At 37.1% G+C, this 20,470-nt stretch overlaps 1 protein-coding gene across 1 annotated transcript in view; it reads right to left on the bottom strand.

The window, feature by feature from the left end:
* Positions 1–20,470, bottom strand: part of GABRA5 (gamma-aminobutyric acid type A receptor subunit alpha5) — an 80,941-nt gene that overhangs the window by 19,768 nt on the left and 40,703 nt on the right. The window contains exon 6 of the mRNA XM_059418490.1: positions 15,530–15,612. Within this exon, the coding sequence (XP_059274473.1) occupies positions 15,530–15,612 (83 nt within the window). The remainder of the gene's footprint in view (positions 1–15,529; positions 15,613–20,470) is intronic.

Here is a 20,470-nt window from a genome sequence, read left to right as displayed (position 1 = left end):
TGGGGAGATTGGAGATGGCACACAGTTACAGATGGCTCTCCTTGGGCCCTGAGGCTAAGCATGTTGACCAGGGAGGTCTGTGCTGCAGGGATCAGTGGCTGGGGACAAGGCTGGTTTTGATACCTGCAGACTTGCTGGACACACAAGCCTCTTTCTCCATTGTTGGTGTGTATGTGGGGAGGGTGAGGGGTCTATAATAGTTATCTTATAAGAACACAATAATAATTGTAACCAGATAAAAGTTACTTAAAATTTACTTAAAACTTTAAAAAATTACTTAAAATTTAAAATTTACTTAAAATAAAAATAAAAATCATTTAAAATTAAATTTTATTTAAAATTTACTTAAAATTTAAAAGTTACTTAAAATCACAAAGTGATATATGAGTGTCACAATACATACTAATAATTCACATCATCTTACTTTTCAAATTGTTAGTAAGTATCAAATGTGGTATTGATAACGTTAATTGCATTAACAGTAACAACAACAAGAGGCAGTATGATCTCTGGCATGACAGTGCAGCACTGGTGAGTTCTGCTCTCTTCCTTGAACTAAGGGTGGAATAAATGATCAGTCCTGTGCATTTCATCTTGGGTATTTAGTAGCACTCACTTCTTCTCTTTGTGTCAGCTGTGTGGCATTCAATCTCTTAGCCAGACACAACAGCAAATGAGGCAATCAGGTTTGTTCTGTTATCATCTGTCATGATTTAGAGCTCCAGAAACACAGTGCTCACTTCCTGTTGACCATATATCAGCAGAGCAAGGCAGGAAGGTCTGAAATATTTTCACTCTTAACTGACTGGGGAATTCATCATAGTTGCCTGAGTGGCTCCTTCTCCTGGGTTGACACTTTCTGTTTTCCTAAGGTCTAGCTTTACAAATACTGATGAGGAGGTAGTGATGTCATGATTAATCCTTATTTACAAGGTCTTTCAAAAGCAATGAGTGTTTGCCAAACTGTGAGAGAAATATGGTGACACAACTCTGAACTTCAACAACCAGCATGAACTTTAAGCCTCTATTTTCCCATCTGTAGATTGGGGGAAATAACTCTTATCTCCTAGGGGTACTGTGAGGACAAAGTATATTCATCCATGTCAAATATTTAACATATGCCTGACAAAGTAGGTGCTTAATAAATATTAGGAATGTACCCATATAGTGGGAAGGATTCTTGGTGTGTGTCAGATTCAGCTCTATGAAAAGATCTTTCTACCTGAATTCACTTTCTGTCAATCAAAAGGAAACCCAATGTGTGAAGCAAACCTAATGTGCTTAGCCTTATCTGCCAGGCTACATGGGGCACCTGGGAACCCAGGAACTGACAATAACCAGGTAGGAAATTGTTTTACTCTGTGCATTCATTGCCTATGATGATAGAAGAAATATTGATTAGGCTGTACCCAAAAAGCAGAATTTGGCAATCTAGACATACAGAATTTAACTTCTCTGACAGCCATGTCCTCAGCCTTCCTCTCTTCTCTGAAATGGAAGATGGGAATGAACAGAATAACTGCCTCAGAAAATCTCATTACCCATCACCGGGGGACCTTCTGCAGGATCCTCAACCTCCCTAAACCTCAGTATTCTGAGCTGAGGTCCAAGTCAACACCTGACCTACCGATTGCAATCTAGATTACAAACTTTGTAAGATATGAATGTATGCACATACATTATCTCTAACAACCTACTAGATACCCAGTATCCCTGCTTTCGAGTCACCAGGTAAAAGTTAAAAGAGGGGCTTTGCCAGGCTTTTTTCCTTGCCTAGAATCAACTGAGACATAAGGACAGCTATCTACAGGTGGAGATGGACAGATAATACTTCTGCCCTATTACCAAAGGAATTCCAGAGGAAGGTTGAGATTTGCCAGCCAAATGGCCCATAACCACTCCACAGTCCAGTCCGTAAAATTACAGTCAATGGCTTGACTGGTCTGACAGAAAGAGAGTCAAAAAACTGCACTCTCCATGTTCTTGGATTTAAATGGGAACAAATCAGGAAAGAGGGACTAAGGACTATCAGCCACCCAGCAGAAAAGACCCTCTTCTTTTGGAAAGGAGTGAGAAGCAGAGCAGAAGGCTAGAGGTAACAGGAAAAAATCCCTTCATGTAGTTTCCCACTATCTCATAAACCAACCAGCTTTTCTAAACCTTAAAACTGGTAGTCTCTTCTAATTACTTTCAATGTCCTCACAGAAAATAGATTTCCTGTGTTACAATGTCCTAAAATCGTAATGTCATCCTTGATCCTTCGTGCCTTCATATCCACTTGTCACATCTGGCCACCACCCTGCTCTCAACTCTCTGCATTTCTATTGCTTCAGGCTAATTCCTAGCTCTGGGTGTCACCTCCCTAATAGTGAGTCCAGCACATTCTCCCCTTGCTCCACAAATGTCTCCCAGTCTGACTACTATTTTCATACTTTCACATTTGAGTCATTAAGGCCATCCCGTCATTTCCCCAGAGGAGGTGTTCATCCCCTCCACTAATCAACCCCTAGTCCTTTGTGCTTTGCCCTTATCTTGGTTATGCCTTCTACTCAAATCCTTCCAGGTTAAAGTGTCATCCCCATGATGAGTTTCCCTGTCTGAATTCCAGCTGGCTTTCAGCTGTACAATGGTATTTAATCTTATTATACAATTGTCCTTCAGTTCACTGGGAGCAGAGCACTACTCATGCTTCTGTAATTCTTAACTGCACCCAACAGAAGGAAGAACACAGCCAGTGTATCTGTAACCAAGGCTTACTAGTGCATCTAAACTCAGACACAACACAGACAGAACTTCAGTGTGCTTCAAGACCTCACAGACTATCGTACCCTCATTAGATACTCTGAAATCTGTGCTCTACATCACCCACACTCATGCTGAGTCGTTACATGCTGGGAATGATGAATGCAGCTAATAGTGTCATAATTCCACATGTTTGAATGAACTAATAGCTCACTACAGGGAGATTTACCCTGATTATGTGAAATTCTCTCCACTGGATGTTTACCAAAGAGGCATCTGTATCTAATTTAGCATATATTTTCATGAATCCAGATGTTGTCTCATGACTTAATCTACTATTTAATGCATCATTCCGCAAATAAAATGAACAAAAAAAATTAAGTTTTGTTTTCTTTTATAAAAGTCTTGATTTAAGCATTCACTTCCAAATATAAGCCATGCCATTATCTTCTCGGGATTTCCTTATGGACTAGAAAACATCCCTCTGTAAAGTAGGGCTAATTTCAACATTTGTTTCAATTCTTGAGAGTAGAGATAGCAATAACAGAAATGTCTGTTAATTCAGTTCTGCATTAGAGAAGCCAGAGCATGTGGCTCATTAGAATAATGACACCTATTTGCATTCCTTTGTCTCCTAATAGCAGAGAACTGTTAGATTGGGTAATTTGAAACTCATTATACTATCACATTTAGCCTCTGCATCATGCTTAGATGCCCATGGTATAAGTGAACTACTTGGCCAAGCAGCTATTTTTAGTAAATCAAAAAAGATGAAAGATAAGTAAGAAAAAAAACTTAAATAACATTTCTTCTCTTAAAATTATTTTGCCCTGTGCTGAAACCATATAAGCTGAAGAAAGGTGAAATTTCTGCAGTTTTCTAGCCCTTGGACAACTGTATATAAACATGATGTATTAAGAAAATCAAAATCCTTCTGGGGTAACTGGGTGGCTCAGTTGGTTAAGCATCTCCCTTTGGCTCAGGTCATGGTCCTGGGGTCCTGGGATCAAGCCCCACATCATGTTCTCTGGTGGGTGAGGAGGCTTCTTCTCCTTCTCCCTGCCACTACCTCATGCTCTCTCTCGCTATCTCTCTCTCAGATAAATAAAATCTTTTAAAAAATCCTTCTAATTGCTTTGTATATTGTAGTAATGATATTAACATCAGATATAAAGATACAAGCAGCATCTAAAACCAATCTTCAAAATACCAGGCAGATAAAAAAGAAATTTAGCATGAAAGTTCAAAATCTCTACTGAATTCAAGAAGTGTTTATATTGATTTTAGGTTTTCTACTGAGTTCAAATTATATGTGTATACACACACACACATACACATATACATACACCAATTGATCTCATTTGGTGCGACTGATTGTAGAAGTGATGAGATCCTATCAGATGTGTATTTTATCTTTGAATGTAATAAATGACTTAACTGCAGCTGGTTGGCTGTTGAATATGAGAAAATTTAGTGAAGAAGGATTTAGAGGGTCATATATTTTCTTTCACAAAAATTGCTTTTGTGCTGCCTGTCCTGCATATCATTGTCATTATATTTAAACATCACACTATCTTGAATTTATTTGATTAATGATGAAAAAACTGACAATTTCACTTTCAGTGTTTTGCCTTTGATCAGATCAAGAGCATAATTTTTATATGCAAAGAGGGTATAATTTTAAGTCATACAACTCATTTTCCTCTTGGGGACATACACAATTCATTTTCTTTCAGGGACATGAATCAGGGATTCCCAAATAAGATGCCGTAGGGATCTTTTGAAGTCTTGTCAAGCACTGGTGTGCACAGCTACCCCAAGACAACAAATGACTTAAATAAATCTTCCTGAAAGCTTCCTTCCCTTATACTGCTTCCCCTCAATAAATATATGTTTAATTTTTCCATGGCATTGAAGGTTCATAGTTGGAAAAAATATATATATTATTTCCATCCAACCTAAACTTTTGGCTCATCACACACAGTCCCCTGTCCTAATTCCAAACATTTCTTTGAGATGAGAGAAGCAATACAAAAGGAAACCCCTGGAGTCCAACGAAATTCTCCTGCCAGTGTTTGTTAATCAGGTAATAGCTATTAGCTCTGGACACCATGTAAAAGAGAAGTAACTCCTTGAAGGCCCTAGAGAGTGAACAAACAGGAAGAAACTGGAGGGAGTTGCCACTTGGAAGAAGGGAATGCCTTTTTAGTTAAAAAGCTTTGAGTCAGAGCTGTGAGGTGACTAAAGCTTATGGGTTGGTCTTACGGGTTTCAAGAACCTAAAAGAGTCTAGAGCTATCAAAATAATGCATCTGAAAAATGCAGTGTAAAATCCTAGAAAGAAAAAGAGCTACAGAGGAGCCCCAAACTTGATGTAATGGATGTATGTGAACTCTACACTATCAACACTTACCCCTGAATTATGCATTCCTAGAGCATAATCCTGTCAGCCCAACTAAGGTAGAGGAACCACCTGACAATGTCAGCTGTTGCCTACTGCACCAAAGACAGAGTTTGGAGTTTTCCTTTGGTCAAGTTAATTAGCTAAAAAGAAAGTGATACTCTAAGTTTAATAGAATCCAGTCTCTTCAATATAACACTGAAATATACAGGAATTAATTCAAAATATTAAATGTAAAAGAAACAGGAAAAAAACAGACCCACACTTAAGAGAAAAAAATGATCAATGTGGAATGACCCCAAAAGGATTTAATCCTGGATTTAGCACACAAGGATTTTAAAGCAGCTTAAATGGTTATGCTTAAGAGTGGAAAGGGAAAAAACGTAATGTTCTGTAATGAAAAACCAAGAGTAAGTTGAGCAGAGACATTGAAATTATTTAAAAGAACCATATACAAATTCTAAAACTGACAAAGATATTAAATAAAAAATTTACTGTATGAATTAAGCAGCATATTGAAGATGACATAAAAGTCAGTGAACTTAGGGCAGCCTGGATTGCTCAGTTGGTTACACATCTGCTTTCAGCTCAGGTCGTGATCTGATCTCAGAGTCCTGGGATTGAGACCTGCATCAGGCTCCCTGCTCAGCAGGGAGTCTGCTTCCCCCTCTGCATCTTCCCGCTCTTATTCTCTCTCTTGTGCTCTCTGTCTCATAAAAAATAAATAAATAAAAATCTTTCTTTAAAAAGTCCGTGAACTTGAAGACAGTCTGATGTAAATTATTCAATATAAAGAATACAGAAAGATAACAATTCTTAAAAAAATTAATATAATTAAAACTCCAGATGGAAAAAAAGAGGATGAAACAGAAAAATATTTGAAGGAAGAGTGGTCTCTGTCCATCAAATTCCTCAAATTTGATGAAAGACCAATTTATATATTCAAGGTTTAACAAACTCTAGGAAGTATCAATAAAAATAAAAACACATGTAAGGGGACTTCTGCTTCCAGGAAAATGGAGATGTATTTTTCCCTATTCTCCCCATTAAATACAGCTAGAAAACCTGGACATGACATAAAATATAGGAAGAATCTGTAGAAAGAATAAGCAGACAAGTCTTGGGGTCTTGGTACCCAAGAGATGACCCAATAGTGAGTTCTATGGTTTTATTCTTACCTCATACATCTCAGACGGGAGCCCAAGAAGCTTAGCAACCCAGAAACACATAAGGCATAAACAAAGTACAGTAACACTGCCACCATAAGCCTGTACTCTCTCTAGCCCAAAGACCAGGAAAGGGTCAGCATATCAAGACAGAAAACTTTTAGACATAGACAGTAACTAGAGAAGTCCAGTCAAACACCACAGAAGAATTGCAGTTCTGCTGACCAAGAAGAAAGTGAAGGTCCCAGACTTCTAGTCTCACCAGATTCCCAACTCACCAATGTAGTGGCATCAGAGAAAAGGGAACTAGCACCATCACTCCGATGAGGCAGTAATGACACCCATTCCTTATAGTGTGCTGGCAACCATGTGGGGAGCCCGGAGGTCCACATTAATCCAGCAGTAGCAGGTCCCTCCTGCTCCTTGCTGGAGCTGTTTCAGTAGAGAATTAGTAAAAATTGAGAATTCTGCTACTGCACAATGCTAGTGAAGCACTCTACCTCATCTGGTATCTGAGGAGGTCCGGTATGCAGCTGGAAATCCTGCACCTGCCCAGCAAGAATAAAGAGCCCCATACACCCTGTGTCATGGGTGTTGAGTGGAGAACCTGGACTTCTACCCACTCCTGGCAGTAATGAGGCTATGCTGCAACCTTCCCTGCTAGAGCAGGGTTTAAAAAAAAAAAAAAAGAGCCAACTAAAACAGGAGACTTGAATGAGTCTCATAACACAACACACAAAATGTCCAGGTTCCAACAGAAAATTATTTATCATACCAACAACTAGGAAGATCAAACTGAATTTAAAAAAAATCAATACATACCAAAACAAATATGAGAGATACTAGGATTACCTGACAAATAATTTTTGAAGCAGCCATAATAAAATGCTGCAATGACCAATTCAAAATATGCTTGAAACAAATGAGAAACTATAAGGTCTCTGTAAAGAAATAGAAGAGATAAGGAAAGACCAAACAGAAGTTTTATAAGTTATGTTGGTCTGCTTGGGCTACCATGACAAAACAGCATAGTCTGGGTGGTTAAATTAGCAAGATTTATTTCTCACAGATCTGGAGTTTGGGAAGTCCAAGACCAAAGTGCCAGCAAATTTGTTTCTGGTGAGAGTTCTCTTCCTGGCTTGCAAATGGCTTTCTGCTATGTGTTGACTTGGCTTTTCCTCATTGCATGTGTTTGCAGAAAAAGAAAGATTTCTCTCTCTTCCTCTTCTTCTAAGGGCACCGATCCTATTGGATTAGGGTTCCACCCTTATGACTTCCTTAATTTTAATCTCTGTGTTACGTGGCTGTCATTTAATTGTGCTCTGTCTCCAAACACAGTCACATTGTGGATTAGGGTTTCAACATTGTAATGTGTGGGGGAGACACAATTCAGAACATAGCACTTTGACACTGCCCCCCTCAAATTCATGTCTTTCTTGCATGCAGAATATATCCATTCCACCTAAATAGCATCAAAATCTTAACTAATAACAGCATCAGCCCCAATATCTAAAGCCCAACGTCTCATCTAAGTATCATCTGAATCAGATATGGGTGAGATTCAATTTATCCTGAGGCAAAATTCTTCAGCTGTAAACTTGTGAAACCAAACAAATTATGTGCTTCTAAAACACAACGGTGGGGCAGGCAGAGGATAGACATTCCGATTCCAAAAATGAAATCAGAAGGAAAAGGGTGATAAGTCCCATGCAAATCCAAAATCTAGCTAGGAACATTCCTAAGGCCTGAGAATCTTCCTCTTTGGTTCAATGGTCTGCCATCCAGGCCTAGTGGGGTGGCAGCTTCACCCCACTGCTCTTGAGGTGCTGCTGTCAAGGTTCTTTGCAAGAACTCTGTCCACACAGTTCTGCTGGTTGGCAGTTCTGCCCTTTGAAACTGAGGCTTGTGATGGTACCAGCAGTCCTTATCATCTCTGAATTGCCTTTGGAGTCACTGTTTCTGGTTTCTGCTGAGGCAGCCAATCAACATCATGGGCGTCAATTTTATGAAGCAATTGTCTACTCACGCCATTGGTGTTTTCTCCATAATAAGCTTCCTTGTTTTTCAGAATAGGGAAGGTTAAAGATTTTCTAAATCTTTAAATTTTAATTCTTTTTGGCTTAATAATTCCTTCTCAAATCCATCCCTTGCTTTTCATATTTTACTATGAGCAATGATGAGGAACTCAACTCTTTGCTTATAAATCTCGACTAAATATCCAATTTTATTGCTCACAAGTTCTACCTTCCATGAAACACTAGAACACAATTCAGCCAACTGCTCTGGACACAACTTAGTCAATTTATAACAAGGATTGCCTTTTCTCCAGTTTCCTCTAACCTGTGGCTCATTTCTACTAAGACTTCACCAGAAGAGCCATGTCTACCAGCATTCTGTTCGTGATTATTTACAGATTCTCTAAGAAGATGAAGGCTTTCTCTCCAGCTCTCCTTTTCCCTTCTCATCTTTTATCAGAATCACCAAGTCCCTTTAAGCAATGTTGGCTTTTTCTATCTTGCACCACAATACTCTCCAGCCTCTCTACCCATTATCCAGTTCTAATGACACTTACACATTTTATTTTACTTTTTTTTTAGGAAACATCCACATTTTTAAGTATTTGTTACAGCAGCACCCACTTCTCAGAACCAATATATGTATTAGTCTCCAGAGAAATAGAACCAATAGAACATAGGTAGACATTCTTTTTTTTAAAAAAGCTTATTATGAGGAATTGGTTCTTGTGAAAATGGATGCTGAGAAGTCCTGTAGTCAGCAAGCTGAAGTCCCAGGAAAGTTGATGGTGTACTACCAGTCTCAGAACTGGCTGGCCAGAGACCGCAAGGGCTGATGTTTCACTTTGAATCCAAAGACAGGAAAAGACCAATGGTCCTGATCAAGGTGGTCAGGTAAGAGAAGTTTTCCTTTGTAATAGGAAGGTCAACCTTTTTGTTCTATTCAGGACTTCAACTAATTGAATGAGTCCCACCCACATTGGGAAAGGCAATCTGCTTCACTCAATCTATTAATCTATCCAAACTCATCCTAACAGACATCACCCAGAATAATGCTCGACCGAATTCCTGGGCATGTCATGACCCAGTCAAGTTAACAGAAATATTAAATTTGACAGAACTGAAAGATACAAAAAAACACAATACAAAGATCAATACATGAATTCATAAGCAGGATGGAGGGGGAAAGAGAAAGAATTAGTAAACTCAAAGATAAAATAACAGAAAATAAAGAGCAGAAATATGAAAAATGGAGAGAACCCAAGAAAATGAAAAGAGCTTCAAAACCTATGGGGGGGTATAACAACAACAATAATAAAAGATCTAATATTCATGACATTGGATTTAGGAAAAGAGAAGAGAAAGAGGCTGGGGCAGAAAAAGTATTCAAAAATAATTGCTCAAACTTGTAAATTTGGCAAAAATCTAGATTCAAGATGCTTAGGAAGGCCCAAGCAGGATAAACTCAAAGAAAGCTACACCTATACAAATCATAGTTGAACCTCTGAAAACTAAAGGCAAAGAAAAAATCTTGAAAGCAACCAAAGAAAAATAATATCTTACCAATAAGGGAAAAATGATTTGAGTGGTATCAGTAAGCAAGAAAGCAAGAATAAAGCAACACATTTTTCAAGTGTCAAAGAACTATCAGAACACAATATATCTGATGAAAATAATCATCAGGTATGAAGGGTAAAATAAAAAATTTTCAGATGAAGGAAAACAAAGAGAATTTATTGCTTGAGTTATAGTACTCAGGACAGAGTAGTATTGGCAAAACAGGCAAAACCACCAATGGAACAGATTAGAAAGCTCAAAAATAGAACCACAGAAACCAAGTCAACTGATCTTTGACAATTAATGGAGCAAAGCCAATCTAGTCTATCCTAAAAAATAGCTAACAGAAGTTTGCTAAGGAGTTATAAAATAAGTTTTATTTTAAAATATTTTATCATGTTAGTATTTTTATTTTATTTACTAAATTTTTATTAGTATTTTATTATAAAACAGCTTAGTTTTAAAAAAGAAATCTTGGAACACTTAAGAAAGAACACAGTAAGTAAAAATATGAGTAAATATAATAGAATTTTCCTTCTTGAGTTTGTAAAACGAAGTTTGATAGTTCAAATAAAAACTACAGCACTCTCTGATATGGTTCTAGATGTACAAAAAGAACATCTTTAGGCAACTGTATTATAATTCTGGGAAGATAAGCACATAAAAGGGAGGTAAGGTTTTTATTTTTCATTTGATCTAGTTAAATGATAAGCTATGTAAACAGTTGACTCCTTAAACAACATGGGTATGAACATGCAGGTCCGCTAATAAATGGTTTTTTTTTTATAAGTATAGTAAAATACTGTAATATATTTTCTCTTCTTTAGGATTTTCTTAATAACATTTTCTTTCCCCTGGCTTACTTTATTATAAGAATACAGTATGTAATACCTATAGCATACAAAATACGTGTAAATTGAGTAGGTTATTGGTAAAGCTTACAGTCAACAGTAGACTATTAGTAATTAAGTTTTGGGGAGTCAAAAGTTATACATGAATTTTCAACTGTGTGGGAAGTTGGTACCTCTGTCATATTGTCCAAGAGTCAACTGTATGTAAACAATTATAGCAACAACTAAAAAGCTATACAAAAAATATACATAAACAGTTTCCAACTTAAGATAGTTTGACTTACGACTTTTCATCATGATGCTATAAAACAATACATCTTTTGTATCAATCACACTTCAAATTTTGAATTGTGACCTTTTCCCAGGCTAGCAATATGTGGTTCTGGGCTGTGGCACTGAGCCACAGCTCCCAATCGACCTCATGATCACAAGGGTAAACGACTGACACATTTACAACCATACTATGCCCATACAACCATTCTGTTTTCCATTTTTGTGTAATATTCAATAAATTGCATGAGATATTCAACACTTTATAAAAAAAGAGGCTTTATGTTAGATGATATAGTCCAACTGTCAGCTAACATAAGTATTCTGAGCACATTTAGCTAGATTAAGGTATAATGTTCTATAGATTAGGTATAATAAATGTGTTTCCAACCTACAATATTTTCAACTTACAATGAGTTTATCAAGATGTAATCCCTTTATGAGTTGAGGAAAAACTGTATAGAAAAAATACTGTAAGTAAATAAAATTTAATAATAATACAATAATTAATCATAATAATTATCCAGTTAACCAATAGGGAGGCAGAAAAAAGATTATAAAGAAATGAAAAAAATAGAGAACAAAACAAAAAATAAACAAATGGCAGACCCAAGCACTAACATATCAATAGATACATTATATGTAAATGATGAAAATACACCAATTAAAAGGCATAGATTGACAAAGTTAATTAAAAAATCTGACCTAAAAAAAAAAAAATCTGACCTAGCTATATGCCATTTACAAGAAACTTATTTTCACATAATGATATATAAGTGTTGAGAGTAAATTAAGAAAAAAATAAAATATCATTCAAACATTATTCAAAAAGAAAGCAAGAATGGCTACATAGATATCAGGCTGATTTCAAACAAAGAAAAATACCAGGGACAGAGAAGAATATTATGCAAATCCACCAAGAAGCCCTAGCAATCCCAAATGTATATTCACCAAATATCTGCTGAAAAATATGTAAAGCAAAAACTGATTGAACTGAAAGTGGAGATACACAAATGCACAATTATATTTGGAGATTTTAATACCTCTTTCTCAAGAACTGGTGTGAAACAACCAGGCAAAAAATTGGAAGTCCTAACTAATGCAATAAAACAAGACAAGCAAATAAAAGATACAAAGATTAACAAGAAAACAACCTGTTTTTCTTCTTTTTCTAATCTGTACACTTTTATTTCCCTTACGTGTCCTACTACAAAGGCTAGAATTTCCTTATGTTGAGTAAAAGTGGTAAAAGCAGACATCAATATCTTATTCTCAGTCTTAGGAAACTATGCAGTCTTTTTTTTTTTTTACATTAAGTGTAATATTATAATTAAAGTTTTTCATTGTTGTTGTTTGTTTGTAGAAGTACTTTATCAAATTTGGGAGTGTCTTTTCTACTATTAGTTTTCTGAGAATGTTTTCCCTGCATCAATTGATATAACTATGTTAGTTTTCTTTTTTTCCTTTTTTAAAAAGATTTTATTTTTTTTTACAAAGAGAGTGTGTGAGCAGGGTAGAGGGGTAGAGGGGGATGAGAGAGAGAATCCCAAGCAGGCTCCATACCCAGTGCAGAGCCTGACATGAGGCTTGATCTCACAATCCTGACAGCATGATGTGAGCTGAAACCAAAGGTCGGATACTTAATCGACTGACTCACCCAGTCGCCCCTATTATGTTGGTTTTCTTGTTTAGAATGTTAAAATAGTGAAAAAAAAATAGTGGATTATAACTCAGTCTTGCATTTCTAGAATAAACTACTTGATTTTGGTCATAGTGTATTATTCATTTTATTGAATCCAATGTACTAGTACTTTGTTAAGGACTTTTAAAAAGGTCTCTATACATGAGGGATACTGATCCAAAGTTTTGTCATTTTTGCAATATCTTTGGTTTGGGGCCAAGGTAATCTGGTTTATATAAAGAAAAGTACAAAACTTTAATGAAAGAAATAAAAAGCTAAACAAATGGAGTTATTTCTTGTTCATGAACAGGAGGCTTAAATAATGTCAAGATGTCACTTCTTCCTTACTTGATCTATAGATTGAATGCAATAACAATAAAAATCCCAGCAAGTTATTTTGTGGATATTAACAAACTGACTCTAAAGTTTATGTGGAGGGGCAAAAGAATAGCCAGCATAATATTGGAGAAGAGCAAAGCCAGAGAAGTGACACTACCCAACTTCAAGACTGAGTATAAAATGTTAGAGTATTCACAGAATAATTTTTACTGCCCTAAAAAAATCCTCTGTTGTCCCTCTTTCCCTACCTAACCCTTGGCAGTCACTGATCTTTTTTACTGTCCCCATAGCTTTACCTTTTCCAGAATGTTATATAGTTGGAATTACAGAGTATGTAGCCTTTTCAGATAGGTTTCTTTTCCTTAGCAACATAGCTTTAAGTTTTCTTCATGTACTTGGGGTGCCTGGGTGGCTCAGTCAGTTAAGTGTCTGCCTTTGGCTCAGGTCATGATCCTGGGGTCCTGGGATCAAGCCCTGAGTTGGGCTTCCTGCCCAGAGGAGAGCCTGCTTCTTTCTCTCCCACTGCCCCTCCCCCCAGTCATGCTCTCCGCCCCCTTTTCACTCTCACTGTATCTCAAATAAATAAATAAAAATATTCTTTAAAAAATGTTATAGTATTAAAAAAAAGTTATAGTATTCAGGACAGGGTAGTATTGGCAAAAGAATAGGCAAACACAACGATGGAACAGATTAGAAAGGTCAAAAATAGGCCCACACAAACCAAGTCATCTGATCTTTGACAAAGGACCAAAGGCAATACAATAGATTAAAGATAGTCTTTTCAACAAATGGTGCTGAAACAACTACACACCCACATGCAAATTGAAAAAAAAGAAAAAAAGAGGATCTACAAAGGGACCTTGTATCTTCACAAAAAAATAACTCAAAATAGATCTATGTGTAAAATGTAAAACTATAAAACTCCTAGATGATGATACAGAAGAAAATATAGATAACCTTATTTTTATATACCTCAGAGACATCATCCATTAAAGAAGTAATTCATAAGCTAGACTTCATTAAAGTTGTAAATGCCTGCTATATGAAAGACATTGTCAAGAAAATGAGAAGATAAGTTGTAGACTTGGAGAAAATATTTGCAAGATACATATCTTATAAAGAATGGGTACAGAAAATATACAAAGAACTCTTGAAATTAAACAATAAGAACATGAACAAGCAGATTAAAAATGGGCAAACGCCCTGAACAAACACCTCACCAAAATACCATGAACAGAGAGCAAATAAATATATGAAGAGTTATTCAGTAGTTTAACTGTGGAAGAAGCCAAGATGTCCTTCAACCAGATGAATGCATAAAGAAGATGTGGTTCATACATGCAATGGAATATTACTCAGCCATCAGAAAAGATGAGTACCTACCATTTACACCAACATGGATGGGACTGGAGGGGATTATGCTAAATAAGTCAGTTGGAGAAACCCAATTATCATACATTTCCACTCATATGTGGAATATAAGGAATAGTGCAAAGAACCACAGGATAAGGGAGGGAAATCTGGATGGGAAGAACTCAAGAGAGGGAGACAAACCATGAGAGACTCTGGACTCTGGGAAAAAAGTTGGGAGGGGGGATTGTAGCTGGTGATGGGGACCAAGGAGGGCATGTGGTCTGGGTATTATGTGCAACTAATGAATTGTTGAACATTATATCAAAAACTAATGATGTACTATATGTTGGCTAATTGAACTTAATTAAAAAAAAGAAAAGCTATTCAGTATCATATGTCACAAGGATATGACAAGATGTCCTTCAGCAAGTGAATGGATAAATTATGGTATTACCAAACAATGGACCAGTAATCAGCACTAAAAGGAAATAAGTTTTTCCACCATGAAAGGCATGGAGAAACCATAAATACATATTACAAAGTAAAAGCAGCAATTTGACAAGGTTGCATACTATACGATTCCAATTATATGACATTCTGGAAGAGGAAAAATTATGGATACAAAAGATCAGTAGTTTTTAGGGACTGATGGAAGGGAGGGTGAATCAGTGGAGCACAACATTCTAAGGGCAGTGAAACCACTTAGTATGATAATATAATGATGTAAACATGTCACTATACACTTACCAAAACCTATATAGTATACAACACAAGAATGAACACTAACGTAAGTTATGGACCTTAATTAATGATAATGTAACAATATTGGTTCATCAGTTATAAAAAACCTGATGCTCAGTCTCAAAGAGCACATTCTTCTGATTTCAAAAATGAAAACTTCACATAACTTAAGCACAAATGGATAGCACAAAGAAAGAAGGGAACAGTTTGGTTCTAACGCTGCCTTCCAACATTTCAGAAGTGAGGATGAGGCTGCAGACAAGGACAAAGGTATGAGTAATCCGCAACATTCCAGTCTTCTCAAGCAGACTGCCACATATTGTGCTTTATTTGCATACAGAACCTAAATTCTGAATGAATGTGGAAATAACCCCAAAAGTATATCCATGGTTCTTACTTGTGAAAACAACTTACAGCTGCCAAATTTCAGAGGGCAAGCATGGGCATCCATCGGGAAATCCTCAAGTTGCATTGGGCACTCTGCGGAGATGGTCAGGCTGAAAAGTAAGAGATGAAGATCTTTAAATAACTCGCCAATTCTGGCTATTTACTGGGCAGTCACCATGTTCCAATAAGCCATATTAAGTATGTAACTCATTATTTTAATTACCATATTTCATGAAATTGCCTAAACTATTTCACCAAATTGTACAGGCTTGCATTGAAGATGCATTTAGAAATAAGGTTTAAGTCAAATCTAATCGGTTCTGTGGGTTGGTGTGTGTGTCTGTACATACATTACCACTTGTAAAGCAATTTTCAGATGCCTTTAAAAATGATTTATTCTTTGTTTCCCATCCCATATTCAGAATAATCTAAGAAAAATTCCTTTGACAAGGCTGAAAATATATGTATTTTCTAAAATACTTGATAACCTCAAAAAACATAATTGTGTAATAAATGTTCAGTCCACATTTTAACCAGAAGCTGGCTATAATTATTGTGTACTGGACTGATGACATGACACTAAAGAGTAGGTGAAATTGTTATGAGAGCAACTTTCTGGAACAACTAATTGTTTTTAATCCAAGCCTGGTCTCCCAGATAATAATACCGCCATCTATGACCACTGTCACCAATGTCTCAAACAGTAATGGACATAATATCCACCAGATCTATGCCAGGCACTGTGTTAAATGCTTAGCTGCATTAACACAACTAATCAAAATAGCTTTAGGAGATTTGCTGCTGTTAATATCCCAGTTTCTAAGGCAGGAAAGTATGGAACAGATATTAAAGAATCAGGACAAGTATGTAGAACTATTAAGTTGTGGAGTCATGATCTGAAACCAGGCCCCCGATTGCTGTGTCTCTGTAATGGCATGTCCACCACATACTAACTGGTAACAGGTTCTGCACACTTCCAATGTTGCCACACTGTCCTGCAAAGTGGGAGTGCCTGCAGAGTGCCCAATGCACACTTCCAATGTTGCCACACTGTCCTCCTCTACAGACTTTACTAATTAGATAGTGAATCTAAATTTCATTAATGAGTTAATCTGTTTAAGTTTCTTATTCTACTATTTAAAATGAAATTATACAGAACGAAATCATAACAGAAAACATTCACCTTTAAACAGATGTTATAATTACATTTTTATACAAATGTTAATTTGACATGGTATTAGCACTACTGGTCCTTCCTTCTTATATTGAATCTGGATCTTGCCTATGTGCCCAGGGTGAGAATAAAAATGTAAAAACACTCATTTTTGCCTTTACTACTTCCACTTGTTAAAACAGATTAACTTTTGGTTATTAAATTGCGTACAGAACTCACACTTTATAACTGCAGACAGAGTAGTTAATGTATGTATTCCCAGAATGGAGCCAGTGCAAGAAATGTCTGTGTCCGTCAAAGAGAAGAAATCATATGCTGCCTCTGGTTTGAGGCACCATTCCCCCAGGGATGGAGTAATGCTTAAAAGGTGGGAGTGCATATGGACTAGAACCCAGCACCACATACCACATTCAGGCAGGGAGATGGCATTTAAAATGATACACTGTATATGTTCAAAGAAGGATATGGGAAAGTACAGGAGAATTGTAAAGGAGAAAACCATGTATAGATATCATTTCACTTATAATTTTACCTGGTAAGTTTTGTCCAGAGTTTTCTGACATGTACGTATATTTTCTTTTTGGTTTTATGGTTTATTTTCTTTTTGTTCTTGGCATACAAAATTCAATCTTTCATATACCTAACATTGGGAACAGAGTACTTCCTATGTGAAAATCTCTATATAATCATAACTTCGAAAGATGAATTATTTAATTCTAGGATGCAGATGTGTGGGTATATGTATCTGTATACACTATATACAGATACATAGATAATATAACATAATAATGAATATATATTTAAGTGATTATTGTTAGACTTTTAGATTGTTTTATTTCATAAATAATCTGCAATGGACTTCTTCAAACATAAATTATGTAAAAGGACTATTATCAGAGACCATGAAGTGGATAACGTATTAACTTATCAGAATTAAGAAAATTTTGACTTAAAAATCACAGCCCGGGGGCGTCTGGGTAGCTCAGTCAGTTAAGCATCTGTCTTGGGTTCAGGTCAAGATTCTAGGGTTCTGAGATTGAGTCCGGCATCAGGCTCCCTGCAGAATAGGGAGCTTACTTCTCCCTCTCCCTCTGCCCGCCACTCACCCTGCTTGTGCACCCCCTGTGTGTGTCAAATAAATAAATAAATAAATAAATAAAATCTTTAAGAAAAAAAATCACAGCCTGTGAAGAGAGCATTCGGCCAACACAAAAGAAAATAATGTTGACTTTATCTGTTTGTTAGCAAGTTTAAGAAATTTTTAAAGTAAAGCAAATAGTGGGACAGAGAACTTAAGAGTCAAAAATGTTTTGGACAGTAAAGTCACAATGAGCTCAGAAAACATAAAATTTTTCTTCAGAAGCAAATTTTTTAGTAAGTATGTATAAAGCTGTAATGCCAGGTAAAAGCAATAAATGTGAGAAGCAGCACACAAGACAGCAGGGCTGCAGGAGCTTAAAGGAGAACAGGTTTGATTTGGAGATTCTGGGCTGGTCTACAGTCTCTGTTCAGTTTACAGATGCAGGTGCAAAGACGGCCCTGGGCTCAGGCAGTGGGACCAGTGTGAGGTAGGCTGTAAGCAGGGATGCTTCAGGTGATCCTGTCTTAGGCCAGCCACAGGTACTGCACACTTGAGCCAGCAGACCCAGCACGGCAGTCTTTAAGTTGCCCTCCCAAAATGCTGACAATTTTATGGGACCCACTCCCATCATCCGTGTGATGTGGAGATGGTCCCTCCACGGAGAAAGCTTCTCTCTAGACACAGCCATGTCTGCCAGCTCATATAACTGAGCTTCTGTCCCCCAGGAAACTCTCTACTTCCCACTGGGTCTGGAGGCTGACTTGAAGCCAGATGTGTTGGCTGAGTCCTTGACAGTGTCGTGAATCATGGTTAATTCCTCTTCCCTCTTGTGCTCACGTTGGTACGTTGCTTCCATTCCCATGACCACGGGAGGCACTGCCACCTGGCATTTCTAATGTTTGCCCCTACTTGTCAGAGAAGATCCCCTCATGGAGACTTGACCTCCCACCTTGGGCATACTGCCCATTCCTGGCTTTTCCCCCTTTTCCTCATGCCCTCCTTCTTTCTTGGCCAGCACGATGTATTTACAAGAGTGATGAGAAGTGTTCCTTTCTGTCATGGTGGTCTCATCTCTTACTTATTCAGTTCATCTCTTGTCCTGCTTTATTCTGGCTATTCGGCCCTGAGAGCTGGTTACTTCCTGAAAGTTACTGCACTAACATATAAAGATGATAGGGATTATACACTAAGAAGTCTGCTTTCAGAATATAGCTGCAGGAGCAGAGAGTTTAGTGATGGTGGGAAGAGACCAGTGGACGGGATTTAGCTGGACCTGAGAAAAAGAGTATGTTTAAAGAAAAAATAATTCTAGTAAAAACATAATAAAGATAGTAATTCTACAATTACCCTTTCAAAAAGTGCTATCATTAAAGCCTCACGGATTGTTCCCCCATTTTAACATACCTCCTTAGAAGTGGAATTCCAAACACTGGGAAAATATATATCTATGATAGCATCTTTCTTCTAAAGGATGAATGTATTATTCAGCTAAACCCCCAATAGCAAATGTTTCAGCCTCAGTAGGGGAGCAACATTCAAATTTTTTATCTCTTTGAACATTTCAAAAATGGCCTATGCTTTTGTAATACTCAAAAAATATCTCTAGATAAGAGGAAGCCTTCCATTGATGGTTTTCCTGAAATGTAGAATGCCTTGATACACAACCAACCTCCTTCATACAGAATTGAGATCAAAGCACTCTAAGGGATAATAGATTGGCATAGCTCAAAGGAGCCAGCCAGGCCACCTACTAGAAACTTTCACTTTTCAGATGAAGGAAATAAAATCTAAAAGGTTAAGAAATGTGCCTTATGGAAAAACTTCACTGAATTACTGGTAGATCCAAGAATCCAGCATTTCCCCCCAGAGGTCAAATTTCTATTATACTTCCCATTTCTGTTAAGACATTCAAGCCTTAACTTGTTGAAACACATGTCCCAATTTTCAACAGTTTTTTCTTTAGGTTTAGGAAAGGGAATTTTGTGAGATAAACTACTTGCTTCAACTTGGATTTGTATCACACTAATCAAGGGGTTAGGGTCCTGGACTCACTAGGGAGCTCTCTGCTTGACCAGGGGCAGCTCACAGTGGATCACTTTAAGATGGCTAAAAGAGCCAAATTCTAGGGTAGCTAGAATTTGCCACTAACTAACTGTGTAAACTTTGTAAAACTGTCTTTTAACCTCTCTGATCCCATTTGAAGAAGAAAGAAAATAACTGCCACTTTTATTTTCTGAAAGAAAAAAAAAATAGTTGGTAAGTATGAAAAGGGGGTTAGTCTCCAGATGTCTACCCAATAATCTGTTTAGATTTGAGCCTTCTTCACTCACATGGAAATACTACATCAGTGTCGCAAAAGGTATGGTGGTGACAGGTAGAAAAAATGGTCCTACAAAGATGCCCATGTCCTAACTCTCCACACTCCCAAACCTATAGATACTTTGGTATCTAAAGGAGCTTTACCAATGTGATTACATTAAGTCCCTTGGGACACAGAAGCTTATCCTGGGTTATCCACAGGGGCCCAGTATAATCACAAGGGATCTTATGAAATAGAGGCAGGAGTATCCAGGTAAGAAAAGGAGATGTGAGGACAGAAGCAGAGATCAGAGCAATGTGGCCATAAACTCAGGAATGCGGGTAGCTTCTCGAAGTTGGAAGAGCAGGGAACAGATTCTCCTCTAGAGAATCCAGAAAGAATTTTGGGTGTTAT

Source organism: Mustela nigripes, chromosome 13 (assembly GCF_022355385.1).
Source record: "Mustela nigripes isolate SB6536 chromosome 13, MUSNIG.SB6536, whole genome shotgun sequence".
Classification (NCBI taxonomy): Eukaryota; Metazoa; Chordata; class Mammalia; order Carnivora; family Mustelidae; genus Mustela; species Mustela nigripes.
The sequence above is the reverse complement of the archived record's forward strand: the minus strand, read 5'-3'. Positions and strand labels throughout refer to the sequence as shown.